This window comes from Neltuma alba, unplaced genomic scaffold (assembly GCF_004799145.2).
Source record: "Neltuma alba isolate B1F8T4 unplaced genomic scaffold, ASM479914v2 tig00002945_pilon, whole genome shotgun sequence".
NCBI classification, from domain to species: Eukaryota; Viridiplantae; Streptophyta; class Magnoliopsida; order Fabales; family Fabaceae; genus Neltuma; species Neltuma alba.
The window spans coordinates 100,876-121,237 of record NW_021633079.1 but is presented as its reverse complement, the minus strand read 5'-3'; the positions used below and the strand labels follow the sequence as shown (position 1 = coordinate 121,237).

At 30.6% G+C, this 20,362-nt stretch overlaps 1 protein-coding gene across 1 annotated transcript; it reads left to right on the top strand.

Moving 5' to 3' along the window:
• The first annotated feature begins 2,885 nt into the window (after positions 1-2,885).
• Positions 2,886-5,977, top strand: LOC114739872 (putative disease resistance RPP13-like protein 1). Its single transcript, XM_028927973.1, has one exon. The coding sequence runs from the start codon at positions 3,155-3,157 to the stop codon at positions 5,975-5,977; it is 2,823 nt and encodes a 940-aa protein (XP_028783806.1). The 5' UTR covers positions 2,886-3,154.
• Positions 5,978-20,362: the final 14,385 nt, after the last annotated feature.

Sequence of the window (20,362 nt, the reverse complement as noted above, 5' to 3'; positions counted from 1 at the left end):
AGCACTTTCCTCTTTCTATGCCTCACCCCTCCAGTGAAGCATTAATACCTTCTCCATTTCTTGTTTTATCTTTGTCCAGTAAAGGAAGCTAGGCATATCTTTTATATATAAATATATATATATAGATACACACACCCACACACAGAAATATTCCAAATCAATGATAGTTGGATTAAGTGGGAGAGACTCAATAAAACCCATATTAAGTTTGAATTTTTAGGGGAAAAAATTATATGTCGGAAAAGCACCCTTCAATTATGGCCCCATTTAGAATCATAATAGAAACCACTTATAAATATATTTTTACATAAGCCAAAACAAAACTAATCTCAAATATTTATCTGTATTCCGTATCATGACCTCAAAACCCTCATTTCTTTTAGCCTCAACTATACTTAAAACTTGGATTGGGCAGTGAGATTGGATATTAAATTGTTCTAAAAAAATATTTTTGATTGTCAAGATTAATAACACGTAAATACAAGACCTTAAATATGAAAAAGCTTACCAATCTAAAGGAATCATCACATACGCACAGGAACACAGGCACATGCGTGCGCGTGCACACTTTTTTAGACAAAAGTCAGTAGAAAAATTGTAATTCTGAGAGTCCTTAATGAGATAGAAATCTTTTTAATTTATTAAGGGGACAATTCAAAAGTGCAAAGGGATCATGAAAAAAATTGAAAAATTATTCACAATGACCAAATTCAGAAACTATTTAGTTCTTTACTGAGACAAAAAAAAAAGAAAAAGAAAGGAAACTGCTTACTCCTATTGCTGAAGGATTTTTTTTAATTAATGAGCATTAAAAGCTTGAATGAATGCGAAGGGATCAAAATTGCAAAGTGCTTTGCTCCCCATTAATCGCTGAAGTCGCTTGGGATATGAAATGACATTACAAGAATCAAAATTCTGTATCATCGCCTGCGCAATTCGTATCGTTTCTTAACGTACAAATGAGAAAAGCAGAATTATTAGAGATCGATAGAGTCCAAAAGCAAGAATAGTAGTTGGAATAACACTGGCAGATGGGAAAGTCTCTCTCTGGAAAAGCAAATTCATATGCATCACTCGAATTCAAGTATTATCCTAAAACTACCTCTACTTCCTAATATAAAAACTAGTTTAATTTGATTTTTAATTTGATCCTAAATATGAAATTCTAATTCACTTTATCTTTTATATTTATCAATTTTACCTTTAAGTAATTCTTATAGTAGTTATATATGGTAAAAAGTTACTATCAATTGGTAATTGAAACACACATAATTAATAAGAATAATTTAGAAAAAATATCTATTTACTACAAATAACTAATTTAACAAATTTTTTTAAATTTCTCAATCTTATATCAAGAACAGGAGGGATATCAAGAAGCAGAGGTAGTATTTTATAATTCCAGGATAATTTCCTAAAAGCATCCAAAGTTCCCAACAACCAAGATTCTCATCTATTTATGGGTCCCAGGCTAAGATCCTCTCCTCTATCTTTTCTCACTTGTGCCCCTCCTCTACGTCTTTCTCTTTTCACCCTCATTTGGATCAAAATATCAATCATCCACATTTAACATTTTATAAGAATAAATATCATTATAATTATAGATAAAAATAGATAAATAAATTTGAATTGTTAAAATTTGATCTGAACAATTCATAATTATGTGTTATCATAAAGTAGATTTTTTCCTTATTTTTTCACCACAATTGTGAACTATTTGGATCAGATTTTAATAGTTTAAATTTCTTTATGAATTTCTTAAATAAAATTATGGCAATATTTATTTTTATCAAATCTTAAATATGAATCATTGGAATTTTGATCCAAACAATGATAAAGAGAAAAGGAGTGTAGAGGAGAGGATCTAAATACTTTCTGTTAGCTTCAACATGGCAGAGCTGGTAGAAAAATATATGATTTTTTCCTACAAGAAAAGTGTTACAATAATTTAAAATTTATGTTGACATAATATTTAGTATTTGCCATCATCATAGTTCTAGTATGATGATGAATAAGTAGGATTAAAAACAAGCTGTGCTGAGAGGGGAAAAGTGCAAAACGATCAATTAAAAACTAATTGTTTGATATTACTATTTTTCTGAATTGGCCAAAGGCTTTCCCCCCTTTAATTATTGCAATCGCTTGGGATAAGGTGTTCGGCAACCTCTAAACCATGATTTCAGAAGCACTTTTCTGCAAAAGGAGGCAAACTCCTCCACATATTTACTTCATAAACCGTAAAAGCACTTTTGAAACTATGGTTTGGTTTCTATCCAAACACTCCCAAAATAAGAATCAAAATTCCCTATCCTCGCTTGTGGTTGGTATCGTTTTTCAAAGGACAATAAAGAAAAGGAGAATCATTAGAGGTAGGTAAGGACAAAAACAAGAATGGCTGTTGGAAGACTGGCAGATGGCAAAGTTGAATTTTCAAAAGTCTCCCTGGACAAGCAAGTTCACATGCATCCCTCAAATTCAAGCCTTATCTTGTATTTTATAATTTCAAAGTAGTTTCTCAAAACCATCCAAAGTTCTCAACAATCAAAGAAAGACTTTCGCTTATCTATGCCTCGCACTCCAGTGAAGCATTAACAACTCTTGCTTTCTCGTTCCTCTTTGTCCAGCTTTCTTCCTTTCTTGCTGCTAAATACTTTCTATTAGATTTGACATGGCAGAGTTGGTGGCTGGAGCGTTTCTCTCATCTTTCCTTCAGGTTGCATTTCAAAGATTGGCTTCTCATGACTTTGTTGAATACTTTCGTCGCAGAAAGCTCAATGATAACTTGCTCAAAGAGTTGGATATCACCCTTAATTCTGTGGGCAAAATTGTTGAAGATGCAGAGCAAAGGCAATATAGAGACCATCATGTGAAGAAGTGGCTTGACGACCTCAAAGATGAAGTCTTTAAGGCTCAAGACTTGCTGGACGACATTGCTATTGAGGCATCACAACAGAAGCTGGATGCTGAATCGCAAAGTTCTACTGGTCTCCGCAAGGTACGAGGCTTCTGTACTACTCTTGCTAGTAGAAATCATTTTGACAAAAAGATAGAGTCAGAGTTAAAAGAACTGCTTAACAACCTAGAGAATCTTATAAAGCAAAAGAAGAGGCTGGGGTTAAAGGAGGGGCCATCTGGTGCTGATGAATCGGGAGTGATGAACAGGAGAGTATACAGAAGATTGCCTTCAACACATTTGATAGATGAATCTGATATATATGGTAGAGCTGCTGATAAAGAGAGGGTTGTAGAGATTTTACTGTCACAGAACATGGGATGTAGGAATCAATTGCCTATGGATGTGATTGCCGTCACTGGTATGGGCGGGATGGGTAAGACAACCCTTGCACGACTTGTTTATGAAGATCTAAAGATGAAGGATCATTTTCAACATAAAGCTTGGGTGTGTGTTTCTGAAGAGTTTGATGTTGATTGTGTCACAAAAGCAATTCTTCAATCACTTAGTTGTCCAACTGAACAAGATTTTCACTCAAATCAGTCTAAACTGGAAGAGACATTGAAGGGCAAGAGATTCTTTCTCGTTCTTGATGATGTCTGGAATGCGAATTGTCAAATTTGGGAGGTTTTCACTGCTCCTTTGAGACAAGTGGCACCACAGAGTAAGATTCTTATCACAACCCGTAATAAAATAGTAGCAGAAGTTATGTGTTGTGCCTTTACATATCCTTTGAAGCCATTACAAGATGGAGATTGTTGGAATTTATTTGCGAAATATGCATTTAACAACCAACCCGATGCTGTTGGTCCAGATCTTGTACGGATTGGTAAAGAAATCATAAAGAAATGTGGAGGATTGCCTTTAGCAATAAAAACACTAGGAAGTTTGTTGCATATAAAACTCTCTTTTCAGCATTGGAATAAGATTTTGAAAAGTGAGCTTTGGGCATTGTCAGAAGATCATAGCAATATTGTTCCATCCTTAAGATTGAGTTACCATTATCTACCCTCAAATTTGAAGCGTTGTTTTGCATATTGCTCAATCTTTCCCAAAGATTATGACATAGATAAGAATGTCCTAGTCCAATTGTGGACGGCAAATGGTTTAGTATATCCAATTCAAAGAAGTACGAGCCTTGAAGAAACGGGTGATGAAATTTTCAAAGATCTAGAGTCTAGGTCTTTTTTTGAGCCATCGGAAAGAGGTGGCAATTATTTCATCATGCATGATCTTCTTAATGATTTAGCAAAATCTGTGGCAGGAGAGTTTTTTGTGTTGCTCGATGCTGCTCAGACACAAGATATGTCAACGAAGACTCGCTACTTTTCATATACAAGATGCAAAAGTGATAATGTTGACATTTTTGAGAAAGTTTTAAAATGCCACCAATTACGTAGTTTCATCCAATTTGGCGATGCTGGCATTGGCGATGATATAATGTCTAGGCTTTTCCAGCTCAAGTACATAAGACAATTATCTTTTCGTGGATCTCAAAATTTGAGAAGCTTGACACATGGCATTAGCAATTTAAAGCACCTGCATTATTTGGATCTTTCCTACAGTTCAGTTAAGAAATTACCAAATTCAATATGCTCGTTGATTAATTTACAAACGTTGAAATTAAGAGATTGTGATCGGTTGACTGAGTTGCCATCAAATTTCTACAAACTCATCAACTTGCGTCATCTTGACTTGGAAGACTGTGGCATACAGAAGATGCCAAGACATATGGGGAAGTTAAAGAAGCTCCAAACAATGAATATGTTTGTTTTGGCAAAGAAAGGAGGACCAAATATAAAAGAATTAGGAGCCTTTAACCACTTAACAGGCTCACTAACCATCTCAAATATGGAGCACGTAAGTGATGCTACAAATATGAGGGAGGCCAATTTGAAAGAAAAGGAATTGGATAAATTGACGTTGTGGTATCGGGGAGTTAGTTATAGTCTTGAAGAGGCACAACGCCAGGAGCACATATTGGAAGTAGTTGAGCCAAGTCAGAGTGTGAAAAAGCTCACCGTTGAGGGATACAGAGGTACCAAATTTCCAAAGTGGCTTTCTGGTGTTGCACATTTTCTACCCAATTTAGTGTCTTTATCTCTATCGAGTTGCTTCTACTGTGTGAGCTTGCCACCCGTTGGGCAACTACCTTCCCTCCAGGAACTCACGATTCATGGATTTAGTGGAGTAAAGGTGATAGGTGAAGAGTTCTATGGGAATGGCTCCTTAATTGCTCAACCTTCCCTCTTATATTTACGTTTTTCGAATATGAGAGAATGGGAAGAATGGGATGTATGTCATGAAGGTGCAAGTTTCCCATGCCTTGAAAAACTTGAAATGTGGTGTTGTCCTAGACTGACAAAGTCTCTGCCTCAACACCTTCCTTGTTTGAAAAAACTAGACATTTCGGGATGTGGGAATTTGGAGGCCACTCTTCCCAAGTCCTCTTCCATGGAAATGCTATCTTTAAGTAATTGTAGGAAGATATCAGTGAAATACATACCCACATGGAGCATCTCAGATGTGCTTCCACCTCTCCATGACCTGTCTTTATGGCGCTGTCTAGCAATGGAATCTCTTCTCCAAGGAGGTATGCTTTCCAGCCTACAACGTCTTACAATCGGATGGTGTTCCAAGGTCATTGCGTGTGGTAGGGAGTGGGGTTTGCATGAGTTGTTGTCTTTGAAACAACTTTATATTAGTGATGACGTCATGGAGTGGTTCCTTGAAGAAGAGAGATTGTTGCCGCCCAATCTCCAATCTCTGTTATTCGGTTGTTGTGACAAGTTGAGAAGAATAAACCATAGGGGTCTTGTGCACCTCCATTCTCTCACTTCCTTATCATTTTATGACTGCCCTAGCATGAGTTTTGAAGGCATGCCAAAAGAAGAAGCTTTACCTCCATCCCTTTCTCACTTAACTATTGGTTATGGATGTCCGTTGCTGAGGGAGAGGTGTGAAAAGGAGAAAGGACCAGATTGGCCTAAAATTGCTCATATCCCTCACTTACACATTGAGTGACCACATGAAGGATAAGACGTAGAAACACAGGACCCCTAGAAAGGTACTTCCTCTGTACTGATTCATAACAGATGTTGAGCTTAAGTTACATACAAATAAGTTCCTCCATGGCATGTCAATATGCGCGCACATACACCATATACATTCATATAGAAGAGACCGAAAATATCATGAATTACTATATTTGCTCTGTACATAAAAGGTTAATTAATAATTAAGAATTGGAATGCCCCAAATGATTGCTTAAAGCATTGCATGGGGCCTTAAAAATATACATAGCTCAAGAATAATATGATTAATTTTAAAAGAGAAATTTAGGAAAAAAAACATCTATAAAAAAATTTTATTGGTGACAAGGACCTAATTATCATAGTATCAATATCGTATAATGATAAAAATCTATGGTTCTTCTCACCAATAAAATTAATCCAAACTAAATTAAGGCCAGAAGTTGAAAACTATTTATATTTTAACACATTTTTTATTGTATGTGCGTGTGTAGGTCCGTAGGATTTGTGTCAGGAACCTCCTGCTTCTTCTTCTTCTTCTTCTCCACGTCACTTTAATTAATTTAAATAATTACTTCTCTCTTGCTTGATCCATATTTGTACTCCTTTCGTGTTCTGAATCTGAAATAAATATGGATAAGAATATTTATATCTTACTGGGAACAAATTATGCAAGTTATTTTTATCTCATGTTTGAATATGGCTCTTTACACACCTTCTTCTGTTAGTCCAAAATGAAATATTGACACGACATGATGGTTAATTATAAGCTTAACTTGGAAGTTATAAAGCGTATAAGATATTTGAAAATATTATTTTTAAAATTTGAATTAGTCAATGATATTGGATATCAAATTATTCTTAAGAAAATATTTTGATTGTCTAGACTGATGGCACTTGTGTAGATAATAATATGTGAAAATACAAAACTATCACTATATAAAAGATTGGGGGTACTGGATACACATTGAAAATGATATTACAATGCACATTTATCCATTATATATTTGAATTGCTTTTATAACTTTTTATTTTGAATTAAAGATGAAAGTATTAGCGGCCTAAGGTTATAAATTATGGAGGAAAATGAAGTCCAAAATTAAGGCGCTACCTGAAATACTAAATGAAGCATTGTGGAGGGAAAGAGCAACAAATGTTTTCATTTTCCATAAAAAAAAAAATGTTTTCATTAAAAAGCACTTTATAGCGTCTGCTGATTGAGAGGATCAGCCGCGAAACATATAGAAATTTAAAAGAACTTATGGTGTCGGGCCCAAAAAAGACAGAAGCCATCTTTGGTTTTTTTTTAAACTTTCAGTTCTTTACACTTTTTCTTATTCTCAGGCCCCAAAAAAACCCTTTTTTCTTTTTCGGAAAAATTATGACACCTGTTACAATGCAAATAGGTTTGATAACAATTTTTTTTAAAATAATTTTCATTCACCTATGCCATCTGGTCCAAAACAAACCAGTCACCATTAGTGTTTAATTTTTTAATGCGCGTAATTTATTGTTCTATTTCAAAATTAACATGTTTTAAAAAATTTTATTAGTTTAAGTGGCAATTTATTTACATCTTATTTAAAATTTTTAAGAGTTAATTTACATGCGTATATATAGTTGATATATTTATGTATGTCACCTGTTGTTATATATAACAGTGGTGATAGAATGATAATCTTATTTACGGCTTCAGTTCTTAACGCAACAAAAGTCATAGATTCTTATTATACTTCTGTTTCTTTAATAACAGAAGCAAAATCTTGTAGTCAGACTAACATTTTGTATTAATATTTTTACAACCTCCAGCTTATCGTGGATTTTTTATATCATTAGATTTCAAGGCCATTGATATAAAAACTATTTTTTAATTACTAAATTATTTTTAAGTATAAATTAAGTTAAAGCCGGTTGTAATTTTTAAAGTGGATGAGTATCTCAAAATCTATACCATTTTGTGTTATCAAATAGGTAATGGATGGGGTTTAAGCGACCCTACGAAAAAAGGATCACATAATTAAATCAATCATATATAAATAGGGCCCCAAATTTGCAAAATTACTCTCAAAATCTTGAAAAACAATCACTATTTAAAAGACTTCAAAAAATCATACAGGGGGATATATGTAGAAGCAATTCAAAATTTAATTTCCCTATTTAAATTTTCAGGGTGCGTAATTTTGTTATGTTCCGTGCATATAATAGTTGATAAAAATATGCTAAATAATATCACAATGTCACTCGATAAAATAAATAAATAAAAACTGTCACAATTATACTTCGATGAATTAATAACCAGTTCAAGATTTGTTCATTATTTCTAAAACAAAAACAAAAACAAAAATCAAGTCACAAGTGTGCTTCAAATTCAGCTGTCAATTTCAAGTTGTCTTGTATCAGTTTGAAAAATTCATATTAAAAATTTACAAAATATTGAAAAGATGCACAAATGCCACTTTTAAATTCAACAGTTAATTACTTTTGTGATGTGTTGCATTATATTAACCAGCTTTTTTTTTTCTCCTGATGGCAAAAGGAAAAGGTATTTTCTCCAATTAAAATTTTTCAAAGGCTGAAAATGCAAAACTATCCCTATAGAGGAATGAGGTTTTCAAATCTGAAAGAAATTATGTGTGCGCGCGCAAGACATATATGCGCATATGCACACTTTCTTAAATATATGTTTAAAAAATGAGATAAATATATATAATACAGTTTATTAACTAATGAAATTCGTACCATAATACAATTATTTTCCATAGCTCCTGATTACAGGAGTTTTCTTCTCCATGAACATTATGGAGGGAAAAAAAAAAGGAAGGAAAATTTTGAATCAAGCAAAGACATAAAAATGGATAAATAAGAAAATTTTTTACAACAATATTGAAATTAGTAGACATATAAAACAAAACAATGAAAATTGATTCTCCTTTATATTTATATATATAATAATTATTTTTAATTCATATTAAGTTTAATAGTTAGTTAACAATGTAAAATCAATAAGAACGAGTATTTGGGCTAATCCAAACCAAAATGGGCTTCAGCTTTTTTTCAACCGGCTAACTGAAAAGCCATGATTATTTGTAGCAACAAAAAAAAAAACAGAGAAAAAGGCATGATTATAAGTTTAGCTTTTCTAAGCTTAGTCCTAAAATTTTCAGCACTTGTTAACCCAAATTACCGACTCTAATTATGAGGACACGCACGCGACAACCAAGCATATCTTACAAGTTTTAAGATCTTAGGTCCCGTTTGGTACGAAGCATTAAAAATGAGGGATTGGGATTGAGATTGCAATTGAAAAAATCATTAAAATAGTATTTAGTATGAATAATTGTTTGTTATATAGATTAGATATACCCATAAAGGTGGGATTGGGGAATACCACTTCCTCCCATGGTATTCTCCAATCCCACATACATAGCTTTGGCTAATCCCATATATCAAACAATCTCTTATACTAAACACTCTCTTAATAGATTTTTTTAATTGTAATTTCAATCCCAACCCCTCATTTTCAATGCTTTCTACCAAACGTAACCTTAGTGTCCATTACCGCAGTAACTAGGTATTTAATTAAATTTATCAGATACTATTCATCAAAATATGAATCCATTTAATTTATTTTGGAAATCAATCCATTTAATTTACTTCCTGCATATAACATAAACAATATTTTCTGGTGCTGATAGCAAAAAAAAAAAAAAATCAAAGAAATGGCTAAAGTTTCATAAAATTTGGTTTGCTTAATGGTCTTCTTCATCATAGCATCAGGTAACTCCCCCCCCCCCAAAAAAAAAAACCCTTCTCTGAAAAACGCTTAATAGTTCATGACCTATTAATAGTGCATATTTTTATATATTTTAGGTCATATTTTTTAAGAGATTAGCGGAATTCATAAATATTTCTTACAATGACAAAGCGAAAGGGCCAGTATGTGTGCAATAAAGAGTGGGCTAAAAAAATTTATATACAAGTTTAGATTGAAAATAAATCTTTATAATTTTGAATCATCCGATCATCTCACTCAATGATACAAAGCACATATTATATATATAAATATATAGATTATTTACCCTCCAAAATGAAAATTTACATGATGGTTATATATAAGCTATAATGCATATAAGATTTGGGAAAATACTATTCTTAAAATTTGGATTAAATAATATTGGATATCAAATTATTCTTAAATCAAAACAATGAAAACTGATTCTCCTATATATATATATATGATAATTATTTTTTATTCATGGTAAGTTAAATAATAATTAGTTAACATGCAAAATCAATAAGTACAGGTATTCGGGCCAATCCAAAGCTAAACGGGCTCAACCTTTTTGTTTTTGGCACTTATTTTTGCTAACATGAAAAGCCTGGCTATATGTTAATTTTTGAGAGAATTACAATGGGATCTAAAAAAAAAAAAAAATACCAACAAGTCTTAATAATAAGTAAGAAATTGTCATTTATTATCTGAAACTTGTCATTATAGGTTATTTTATTGTCATTGGGATTTGGAACTTTTTAATAATTATATTTTTTTCTTGAAATTTCCTAGCAATTCCTCCTTAAGCTTAGTCCTAAAATTTTTCTCTTTTTTCACCAACTTAGTCCTAAAATTCTTCAGACTTGTGCGGGTAGCCCAAATAATTAACTCTACTTGAGTACACGCACGTGACGACCAAACATGTCCGAAATGTTGAAAGGCATTATTATTTGTTGCCATAATAACTAAGTATTTAATTTATCATATACTATTCAGAATATGAATCCATTTAATTCATCTTGCAAAACAATCATTTGAAGAATTATATATCCAAATTTATAAAACCATATCTATAATATTTATTTCTTACATGAATTATTAAGAATTCATTGTAAGAAATATATTATTTCCATCCATTTCATCTTGCTTTCGCATATATATTTCAAGCCATTTTTCTTCCTACAAATCACAAAAATAATATTTTCTGGTGCTGATAGCCCAAAAAAAAAAATTTAGATTGACATTACTTATGAGTTATACCATGACTTTTACTTGGTCTATCTACTTATCTTTTAGAGAGAATACAATGAGATCCTGAAGAAAAAAAATAATTATTAAAAAGTCCTACTAACAATTTAAGCAGTTTGTAATAACAAGTTTCAGAGTAGAAAATAACAATTTCTGAAACTTGGTTTGTAATTATTTTTCTTCTTTAAGAACTCATTATAATTCTTCCTATCTTTTAGAGACAAATTTAGCATTTCCTCAAAAAATTACTTTACGTTTTACAAGATAACATCCTCTTACGTATTTATCACCTACAATACAAAATTACCTAAAATAATCTAAACATCCAATAAGTATTTCTCCTCTTGAACCTCACCATGAGCTGTAATTCCATTGGTTGTTGCAGGAAGAACATTTGCTTGGTGGTGGCCTGCTTCACATACAGATCAACCACGAAGGTTCTTTGAACCTTTGAAGCAAGGTGAACTTCAACCTCGTTAATTTAAGTCAATAAGTACATGTATTGGGCTAATTCAAACCTAAATGGGCTTAACCTTTTTTGGGCACCTATTTAGGCTAACTTAAAAGCCCTCGTCCTAAAATATTTGGCACTTGTTAACCCAAATTATTAGCTCTAATTTTTGAAAGACACACGAACAACCCAGCACATCCTAAAAGGCATTTAATTTTGTTTATTTGAAACTATTCATTAAAATATGAACCCATTGGATTTATTTTGCAAATCAATCATTTAAAGAATTATATATTCAGAATTTGTAAAACCATATCTATGATATTTATTTCTTACATGAATAATTAAATATTCATTGTATGAAATATATTATTTCCATCTAATTCATCTTTCGTCTATCTGCACCTCACCACGCAGTAGTGAAGCATTAACAACTCTCAGCTAGTGAATATTTTCTGTTAGCTTTAACATCCTTGTCCAGGCATAGGAAATTCTTCCAACAGTAGTTGGAAATTCTTCCAACAGGAATAGGATCATATAATTAAATCAATTATATATAAATAAGACCCCAAATTTCTAAAATTACTCCGAAAAACTTTGGGAAAAAATCGCTATTTAAAAGGCTTGAAAAAAATCATACTAGGGGACATATGAAGGAATTCACACGTGCCAATCCAACATTTAATTTCTCTATTTAAATTTTCATGGGGCGTAATTTTATTATGTTCGATACATATAACAGTTGACAACAATGTACTAAATAACATCACAACGTCACTCGATAAAAAATAAAAATTCACTCCATCATGGATACTTCAATAAATAAACAGCTCAAGATTTGTTCATTATTTTTTCAAAAAAAAAAAATCAAGTCACAAGTGTTTTCCAAATTCAGCTGTTAATTTCAAGTTGTCTTGTATGAGGCTGAAAAATTTATATTAAAAATTTACAAAATATAGAAAAGATGCAAAAATGCCACTTTTAAATTCATTAGTTAATTGCATTTATGATGTGTTGCATTAAATTAACGAGCTTTTTCTCTTGATGGCCAAAAAAGGGGTTTTTTCCTCCAAATAAATTTTTTCAAAGGGTCAAAATGCAAATGTACTTATAAAATACTTTGATGGTGAGAGGACCAGATACCATAAACTTTTTTTAGGACTAGAAGTATTTAAAATGTTTTTAAATAGGTGTGAACATGTTATGGCCATTAAATCAATTAATATTGACCACTGAACAAATATGTCAATTATGATTTTTTTTATAATCATATTTTTCTTTTTTTAATAAGTGCAAAAAATTTTTATTATAATTAATTTTTCGTTGATGAATAAATTTTTTTATATTTCTGAAATATGTTTTTAAGAATTTTTCAGGTTGGGTCAAAGTATGATGCACCACTCAGCCTGGCACCACGTTAATAAGGATAATTTGCATTTGCCATTCCTAATTGCCAATGTAAAGAGCCCCGCATGTCATAATAATCCTAATATCAGCTGTTAGGCATGACTAAAGCAAAAGGCCCTGCCTGTTATAATAATCCTAATATTAGTTGTAAGACTCCATAGATTGTTTAAAAAAAAAAAGGGTAAATGTGAAAGAATTCAATAAAACATTTTTTTAATTTTTGAATTTAAATTGATATGTAATAAATTCCAAACAAAAAAATTTGTTGCTTTTTTTATATTTTGATGATCATGTTTTTTACATTTTTAATACGTACAAAATAATAAATTGTGCAATAAAATAAGTTATTTATTATGTCTTTAGTATATACCAGAGAAATAAATTATAAAGAATATTATTAAAATTACATTTTATAAGACAAATGGTCCTATAGTATAAACTTTGGAATAAAAAATGAAAAAAATAAAACAGAAATTAAAAAGAAATAGCCTTTGGTTCCACACTCTTGTCGTTTCTTTTGCTTTTCCAAAAGTGCCGCCGCACCGAAAGATCAAAAGTGGAAAAGCAAGTCAATCATTATGTCGGATTTCAATCTTTATCAAAAAAGAAAACTATGTCGGATTTCAATCTTTATCAAAAAAGAAAACTATGTCGGATTTCAACTACGCAGTAATTTCCAGCAAGCACCCAAATAACCAAACGGAGAAGCATCAACAACTACTCAATTTCTTGTTCCACCTTTGTCCAGTTTCTTCCTTTCTTCTTTCTTACGGAATATTTTCTGTTAGGCCTTAACATGACGGGACAGGTCGCAGGAGCGTCCCTCTCATCTTTCCTTCACGCGGCATTTGAGAGATTACCTTTTTCTGATTTTCTCGATTATTTTCATGACAGAAAGCTTGATCATTACTTAAGGACAAAATTGTGCGTCATCTTTATTTTTGTGGACAAAACTATGTTTACCAGATACTATTCATCAAAATATGAACCTTTTTAGTTTATTTTGCAAATAAGTCCTTTAAAGAATTACATATTCTAAATTTGTAAAACCATATCTCTGATATTTATTTCTTACATGAATAATTAAATATTCATTATATGAAATATATTATTTCCATCTAATTCATCTCGGGTTCGCATATACTACCTCCAGCCTTAATTATAACGAAACTTGTTGAATTTTTTGAAAAATTTGTTATTAACCACTATACTGAAATTATTAATAGCGCTACAAAAGTTGATAACCGTTATATTGAAGTTATAAAAAAATTTTAAAAAATTGCTTTTGGCCGCCGGAGCTCCAGAGACCAATTATTGAATTTTCTGAAAAAATTATTGTTAACCGTTATACTGAAGTTGTTAATAGCGTTACAAAAGTTGTTAACCGTTATACTGAATTGTAAAAATTTTCTAAAAAATTGTTTCCAACCACTAGAACTTGTTAAATTTATCAGAAAACCTGTTATTAACTGCTATACTAAAGTTGTTAACTGTTATACTGAAGTTGTAAAAATTTTCAAAAAAATTGTTTTCGGCCATCGAAGCTTGTTGAACTTTCCAAAAAACCCGTTGTTAATAGCGTTATAAAAGTGATTAACCGTTATACTGAAGTTGTAAATATTTTTAAAAAAATTGTTTCCGACCACCAGAGCTCGGGTGACCAATTATCGGCTGGTCGCCGAAGCTCTGGTGACTACCACCGCAAGAGCTCCGGCGACCAGCCGGCTAGTGGGAACTTTAGTATTTTAAAAACAATAAATAAAATGAAGGGCAATTTGATTTTTTTATTTGACATGAAAATGCTAATTTAGTCTCATATGACCAAAATGGCATTTTGTAAATTCAATAGACGTTCTGGTCATTCCCAAATTAATTTCTCATTTCTTTGTCTTTTTCCTTTTTCCTTTCTACATATAACAAAAACAATATTTTCTGCTGCTGATAGGCGATAGCCCAAAAACACAAAAGGGTCAATGAAATGGCAAAAGTTTTACACAGTTTGGTTTGCTTAATGGTTTTGTCTATCATTGCATCAGGTAGCTCTCCCTCTCCCCTTCTCCTGCCTTCTTTTTTAAGAGTTTAATAGTTCATGACTTACTAATGGTGTATTTTTTTGGCAAAAAAAAAAACAAAAATTAATGGTGTATGTTTTTATAAATTTTAGGTTATATTTTTTTTGGGATTGATTTCAAAGATTGGGGGAATTCATAAATATTTCTTACAATGACAAAGCGAAAGGGCCAATATGTGTGCAATAAAGAGTGGGCTAATTCAATTTGATCATCTTCACCTCATTGCTTCAATAATGATAATAATTGCACTACTATCATCTATGCTTTGGATCTCAAATAATCCACAAGAATAGTTATATTCTTATTTTTGAAATAATATATTGAGCCACGTATTATATATTTGAATTGTTTTTATATCTTTTGTTGTGAACTAAAGAGGCAGCCACTGATGGCTTAAGATTAACAAGAATTAGTTCAATTAGTAAGGAGTCGGCTCATAACCCACAATGATGTGAATTCGATTCTCACTGCTAATATGAAGACCTTATTGGTGGGTGATTAATAAATATCTATGTAATTGCTCTCTAAGCTTATAGACATATTCTGGCATTGGTGAGCCCTTTTGATGCATATGGTTTTTAATATAAAACATGGTTAACTAATTTGAAAAGATTAAAAAAATTATTAAATTATTAAATTATAACATGTGTTATTAGATTATTAGATTATATATCAATTTATAAGTAAGACAAATTAGTTTGGAGAAAGATAATAAATTATATAAATAAACATCGTATTCTTAATGTGGATGTCGGCACCAAACAATTGGCCACACGATGTGTCGCTCCCGCGGCACCGCGTGAATAAGGATAATTTGCATTTCCTATTCCTAACTACTAACTACTAATTTACTAATTACTAAAGTAAAGAGCCATCTGTTATAATAATCCTAATGTTAGCTGTTAAGCATGATTTTATTGTGATATTTGTGTAGGTGTGTCAATAAAAAAAAATCACATTAATTGATAATGTGGGAGTTAAAGTGAGCACATTCTTAACGAGGATTTGTGAAAATTCAAATATTATTTTAAAATGAAAGAGCATATTAAAATAATATTTATTGTCAGTATTAGTGAAGAAAAACTGAATATTAAGTTATCATTAATAGTTTTAACGCTTTAAAGTTGGTTTTGAATTCCAATCCAATTATTTTAATCATCCCAAAGCATTAAAGCCGAATGGTTTCTTTTAGCCTTCATATCAACGGTTTCTTTTTAAAAGGTGTTTGGGTAAGAACAAAAAAAGTGTTTGGAAACACCTAAAAGTCTTTGTAGAAGCATTTTTTTTGCAAAATAAGAAAAAATCCTCTACATATTTACTTCGTATACCGTAAAAACACTTTTGGAAGGTTCCAGAAGTGTTTTTACGATACACAAAATAAATATATAGAGGAGTTTGTTTCAATTTACAAAAAAGTACTTCTGAAAAACATTTCTGAATTAGCCAAACACCTTGTTAGCCTTAATATCAACGGTTTATCCAGTTTTCTGCTTTTCTTTCTTTTGGATGAAAAATAGGAAAAAACGTTGAATCATAATATTAATAAATGAGTTGCACTGTTTATAACTCATGAAGCATGCAATTAATTAGTTACGAATTTTTGTATTATACATATAAATATATGGATTATTGACTCTCCAAAAAAATTATTCGTAAAAAATAAAAATTTAATAATTAGGACTTACGTATTTATATGTCTCATATGTAGGAAATAGGAATGGTGCCAAAAATAAGAGCACCCGGTCTAGTCAGCTGCTGCAACCCTGGTTTTTGTGTTTGCTGTGAGGGACCCCCTAATTTAATTTGATCATTTTCACCTCATTGCTTAAGTACATAATAATAATAATAATTGTACTACTTTGATCTGCGTTTTGGATCCCAAATAATCAATAAGAATAGTGATATTCTTATTTGGAATATTAAATTGAGCCATATATTATATATTTGATTTGCTTTCTAGGGTTACAAGTGGGACGATCGGGCCTACAACCTCCTGTGTATAGTGGAGTTTTTTTGCCAAGGTTATTGGCATAAAAATTATTTTTAAATTACTAATTATTTTTTAATTATAATTAATTAAAGTGGCTCGTAATTTTTAAAGTGAGTGGGTGTCTTACAATCAATGCCATTTCATGTTGTCAATGAGGTGATGGATGGATTTAAGCTACCCTGCGAAAAAAGGATCATATAATTAAATCAATTATATATAAATAAGACTCCAAATTTATAAAATTACTCTCAAAAACTTTTAAAAAAATATTACTCCTCCGGTCCTTAATATAAGACCCATTTAACTAATTTGATTAGATTAAGAAAGTTAGGTAAGTTAGTTAATTTCAAGAAAAGTGACACATATTTCCTAAAACACCATAATCATCTTTCTTAATACCCCCTCTCTCTTCTATTTGATTATGGTTGAGAGAGTATCTATAGGGGTAATTTAGAGAAAATTGATAAATATAAGAAATGAGTCTTATATTTAGGACCAAAACCAACTCAAGAATTATGTCCTATATTAAGAACTGGAGGAGTACTATTTAAAAGACTTGAAAGAAATCATACAAGGGACACATGTAGAAGGAATTCACACGTGCCAATCCAAAATTTAATGTCTCCATTTTAAATTTTCATGGGACTTAATTTTGGTATGATCGATGTAATAGTTTGATGATAATATACTCCTCCTATTCTTAATATAAGACCTATTTAACTAATTAAATTAGATTAAAAAATTAAGTAAGTTAGTTAATTATAAGAAATATGACATATTTTTCTTAAAACGTCATAATCATCTTCCTTAATATCCTTTCTTCCTTTTTACTTAATTATAGGTGAGGGAATATCTATAAGAGTAATTTAGAAAGAATTCATAAATATAAAAAACAGATATTATATTTAAAACTAAAATCGATCCAATTATACCTTATAACTAGATGAGTATTAAATAACATCACAACGTCACTCGATCGGGGAAAAAAATACCCCATCACAGATACTTCAATGAATGACCAGCTCAAAATTTGTTCATTATTTTTTTCAAAAAATCAAAATCAAAATCAAGTCACAAGTTTTTTTTCCAAATTTAGCTGTCAATTTCAAGTTGTCTTGTGCCGGCTTGACAAATTTATATTAAAAATTTACAAAATATAAAGAAGATGCACAAATGCCACTTTTAAATTCAATACTTAAGACTAAAAAAATTCAATAGTTCATTACATTTATGACGTGGTTCATTATATTAACGAGTTCTTTTTCCTCCTGACGGCAAAAAAAATGTTTTTCTCCAATTAAAACTTTTCAAAGGGTTAAAATGTAAATATACCCATAAAATATTTTGATACCATGAATTTTTTTAAATGCAAAAGTACTTAGAATGTTTTTAAATTGGTGCAAAAATACCATAACTATTAAATTAACTAACATTTACTGTTTAACAAACATGTGAATTATAACTTAGATTATAATTATAATGTTCTTTCATCTTACATTTTCTTTTTTCCTTTTAAGTTTTATAATCTCAATTATCTAATTTTTTAAATCAGATTTATTAAAAAAAAATTTTCCTTCCCCTTCATTCCCCAAAATCGAATAAAGAATTAATGTTTTTGGGCATCGCATGTGGCATGAAATCTAGTTAATTTTATGAAGAATGTATTTTAAAAGATGTTAGCTACAATTTTTTGTTCATGAATAATGCTTTTTATATTTCTAAAATATTGTTTTAAGAAAATTTCAGGTTGGGTCAAAATCCGACGCTGTCATTTAATTATGTTGGATTCATAATTTTTCCACTAAAATGCCGTTTAGACTGAAAATGAATTTTTATAATTTTAAATTGTCCAATACTAATTGAGCACTTCTTTTAAGTCTTTTTTTAAGTGTGAGATTGTTGGTCCGACCCCTTAATAAGTATAATGAGTGTATAAGTTCTCTCTGATAAATAAAAAATGGAGGGAAAGCATTGAATCATAGTATTAATAAATGAGTTGCATTGTTTAAAGCTGGTGAACCATGTAATTAGTTTAAAAATTTTGCATTATATATATGTATAAAAATACATAGATTGTTGACCTTCCAATAAGAATAATATTTAAAAAATTTAGCATTATTTTGGATTTTGGAATAATATGTTGAGCAATGCATTATATATTTAAATTGCTTTCATACTTTTTGTTTTGAATTAAAGAGGTAAGCACTAACAGCTTAAAGTTATGAATAAGATCAGTCTTACAATCTCCGAGTTATAATGGAGTTTTTATGCTATTAAGCTACTAGTTCTCTAGCATGAAAACTATCTTTTAATTACTAATTATTTTTAAGCATAAATTAATTAAAAGTGCCTAGCTTTGTAATTTTTAAAGTGAGTGAGCATCTCACAACCTACACCGTTTCATGTTGCCGGTTAAGTTTCGAGTTGGGTCAAAGTCCGATGCTATCATTTAGTTATGTTGGATTCATTATTTTTCCACTAAAATACCGTTACTTATGTATTATTTTTTCTCTTAGTTATTTAAAAGCATCATTTTCTTAAAAACTATATTAATTATTACTACATCAGGTCTTTAATATATGACCTAGTTAACTAATTTGGAGAAATTAAAAAATTTATTAAATTACTTAATTATTATATGTGTCATATAATCTCTCTAAAATACTTACATATATCATTAGATTATATATCAATTTGTAAGCAAGACAAATTATTTTTTAAAAAATAATAAATAAAAATAGAACAACTTCTTTAATGTTTTAAAATTAGTCAATTGAATTTATATATATATATCAATGACCGAAGGCAGGATATAAATAGGGTAGTGTTCTGGATCTCGGCACCAAACAATTGGCCAAAGGATGCACCACTCACTCCCGGCACCACGTTATTAATAAGGATAATTTGCATTTCCTATTCCTAAATACTAAAGTAAAGAGCCCCACCTGTTGTGATAATCATAATATTAGCTGTTAAGCATGATTTGCCATGCCCTTTTCCTGATTAATTACTTAAAGCAAAAGGCCCTGCCTGTTATAATAATCCTAATATTAGTTGCAATTTACATAAATTGTTAAAAAAAAAACGTAAATGTGCAATAATTCAATAAAACTCCTTTTAATTTTTGAATTTTAATTTATATATAATAATAAATTCCAAACAAAATAAGTTGTTGCTTGCGTTTTTATATTTTGATGATTATGTTGCCTATATTTTTAATACGTAAAAAATAATAATTTTTAGCATATACAAGAGCAATAAATTATGAAAAACATTATTAAAATGACATTGTATGAGCGAGACGGTACGTTAGCGTGAGCATAAACTTTGGAATCAATTTTTTTTTTTTGGCCAAAAAACTTTGGAATCAATTATGAAAAAAGAATAAAGCAGAAATTAAAAAGAAAGAGCCGTTGGCTCGCAGTTCCTTTAGCTTT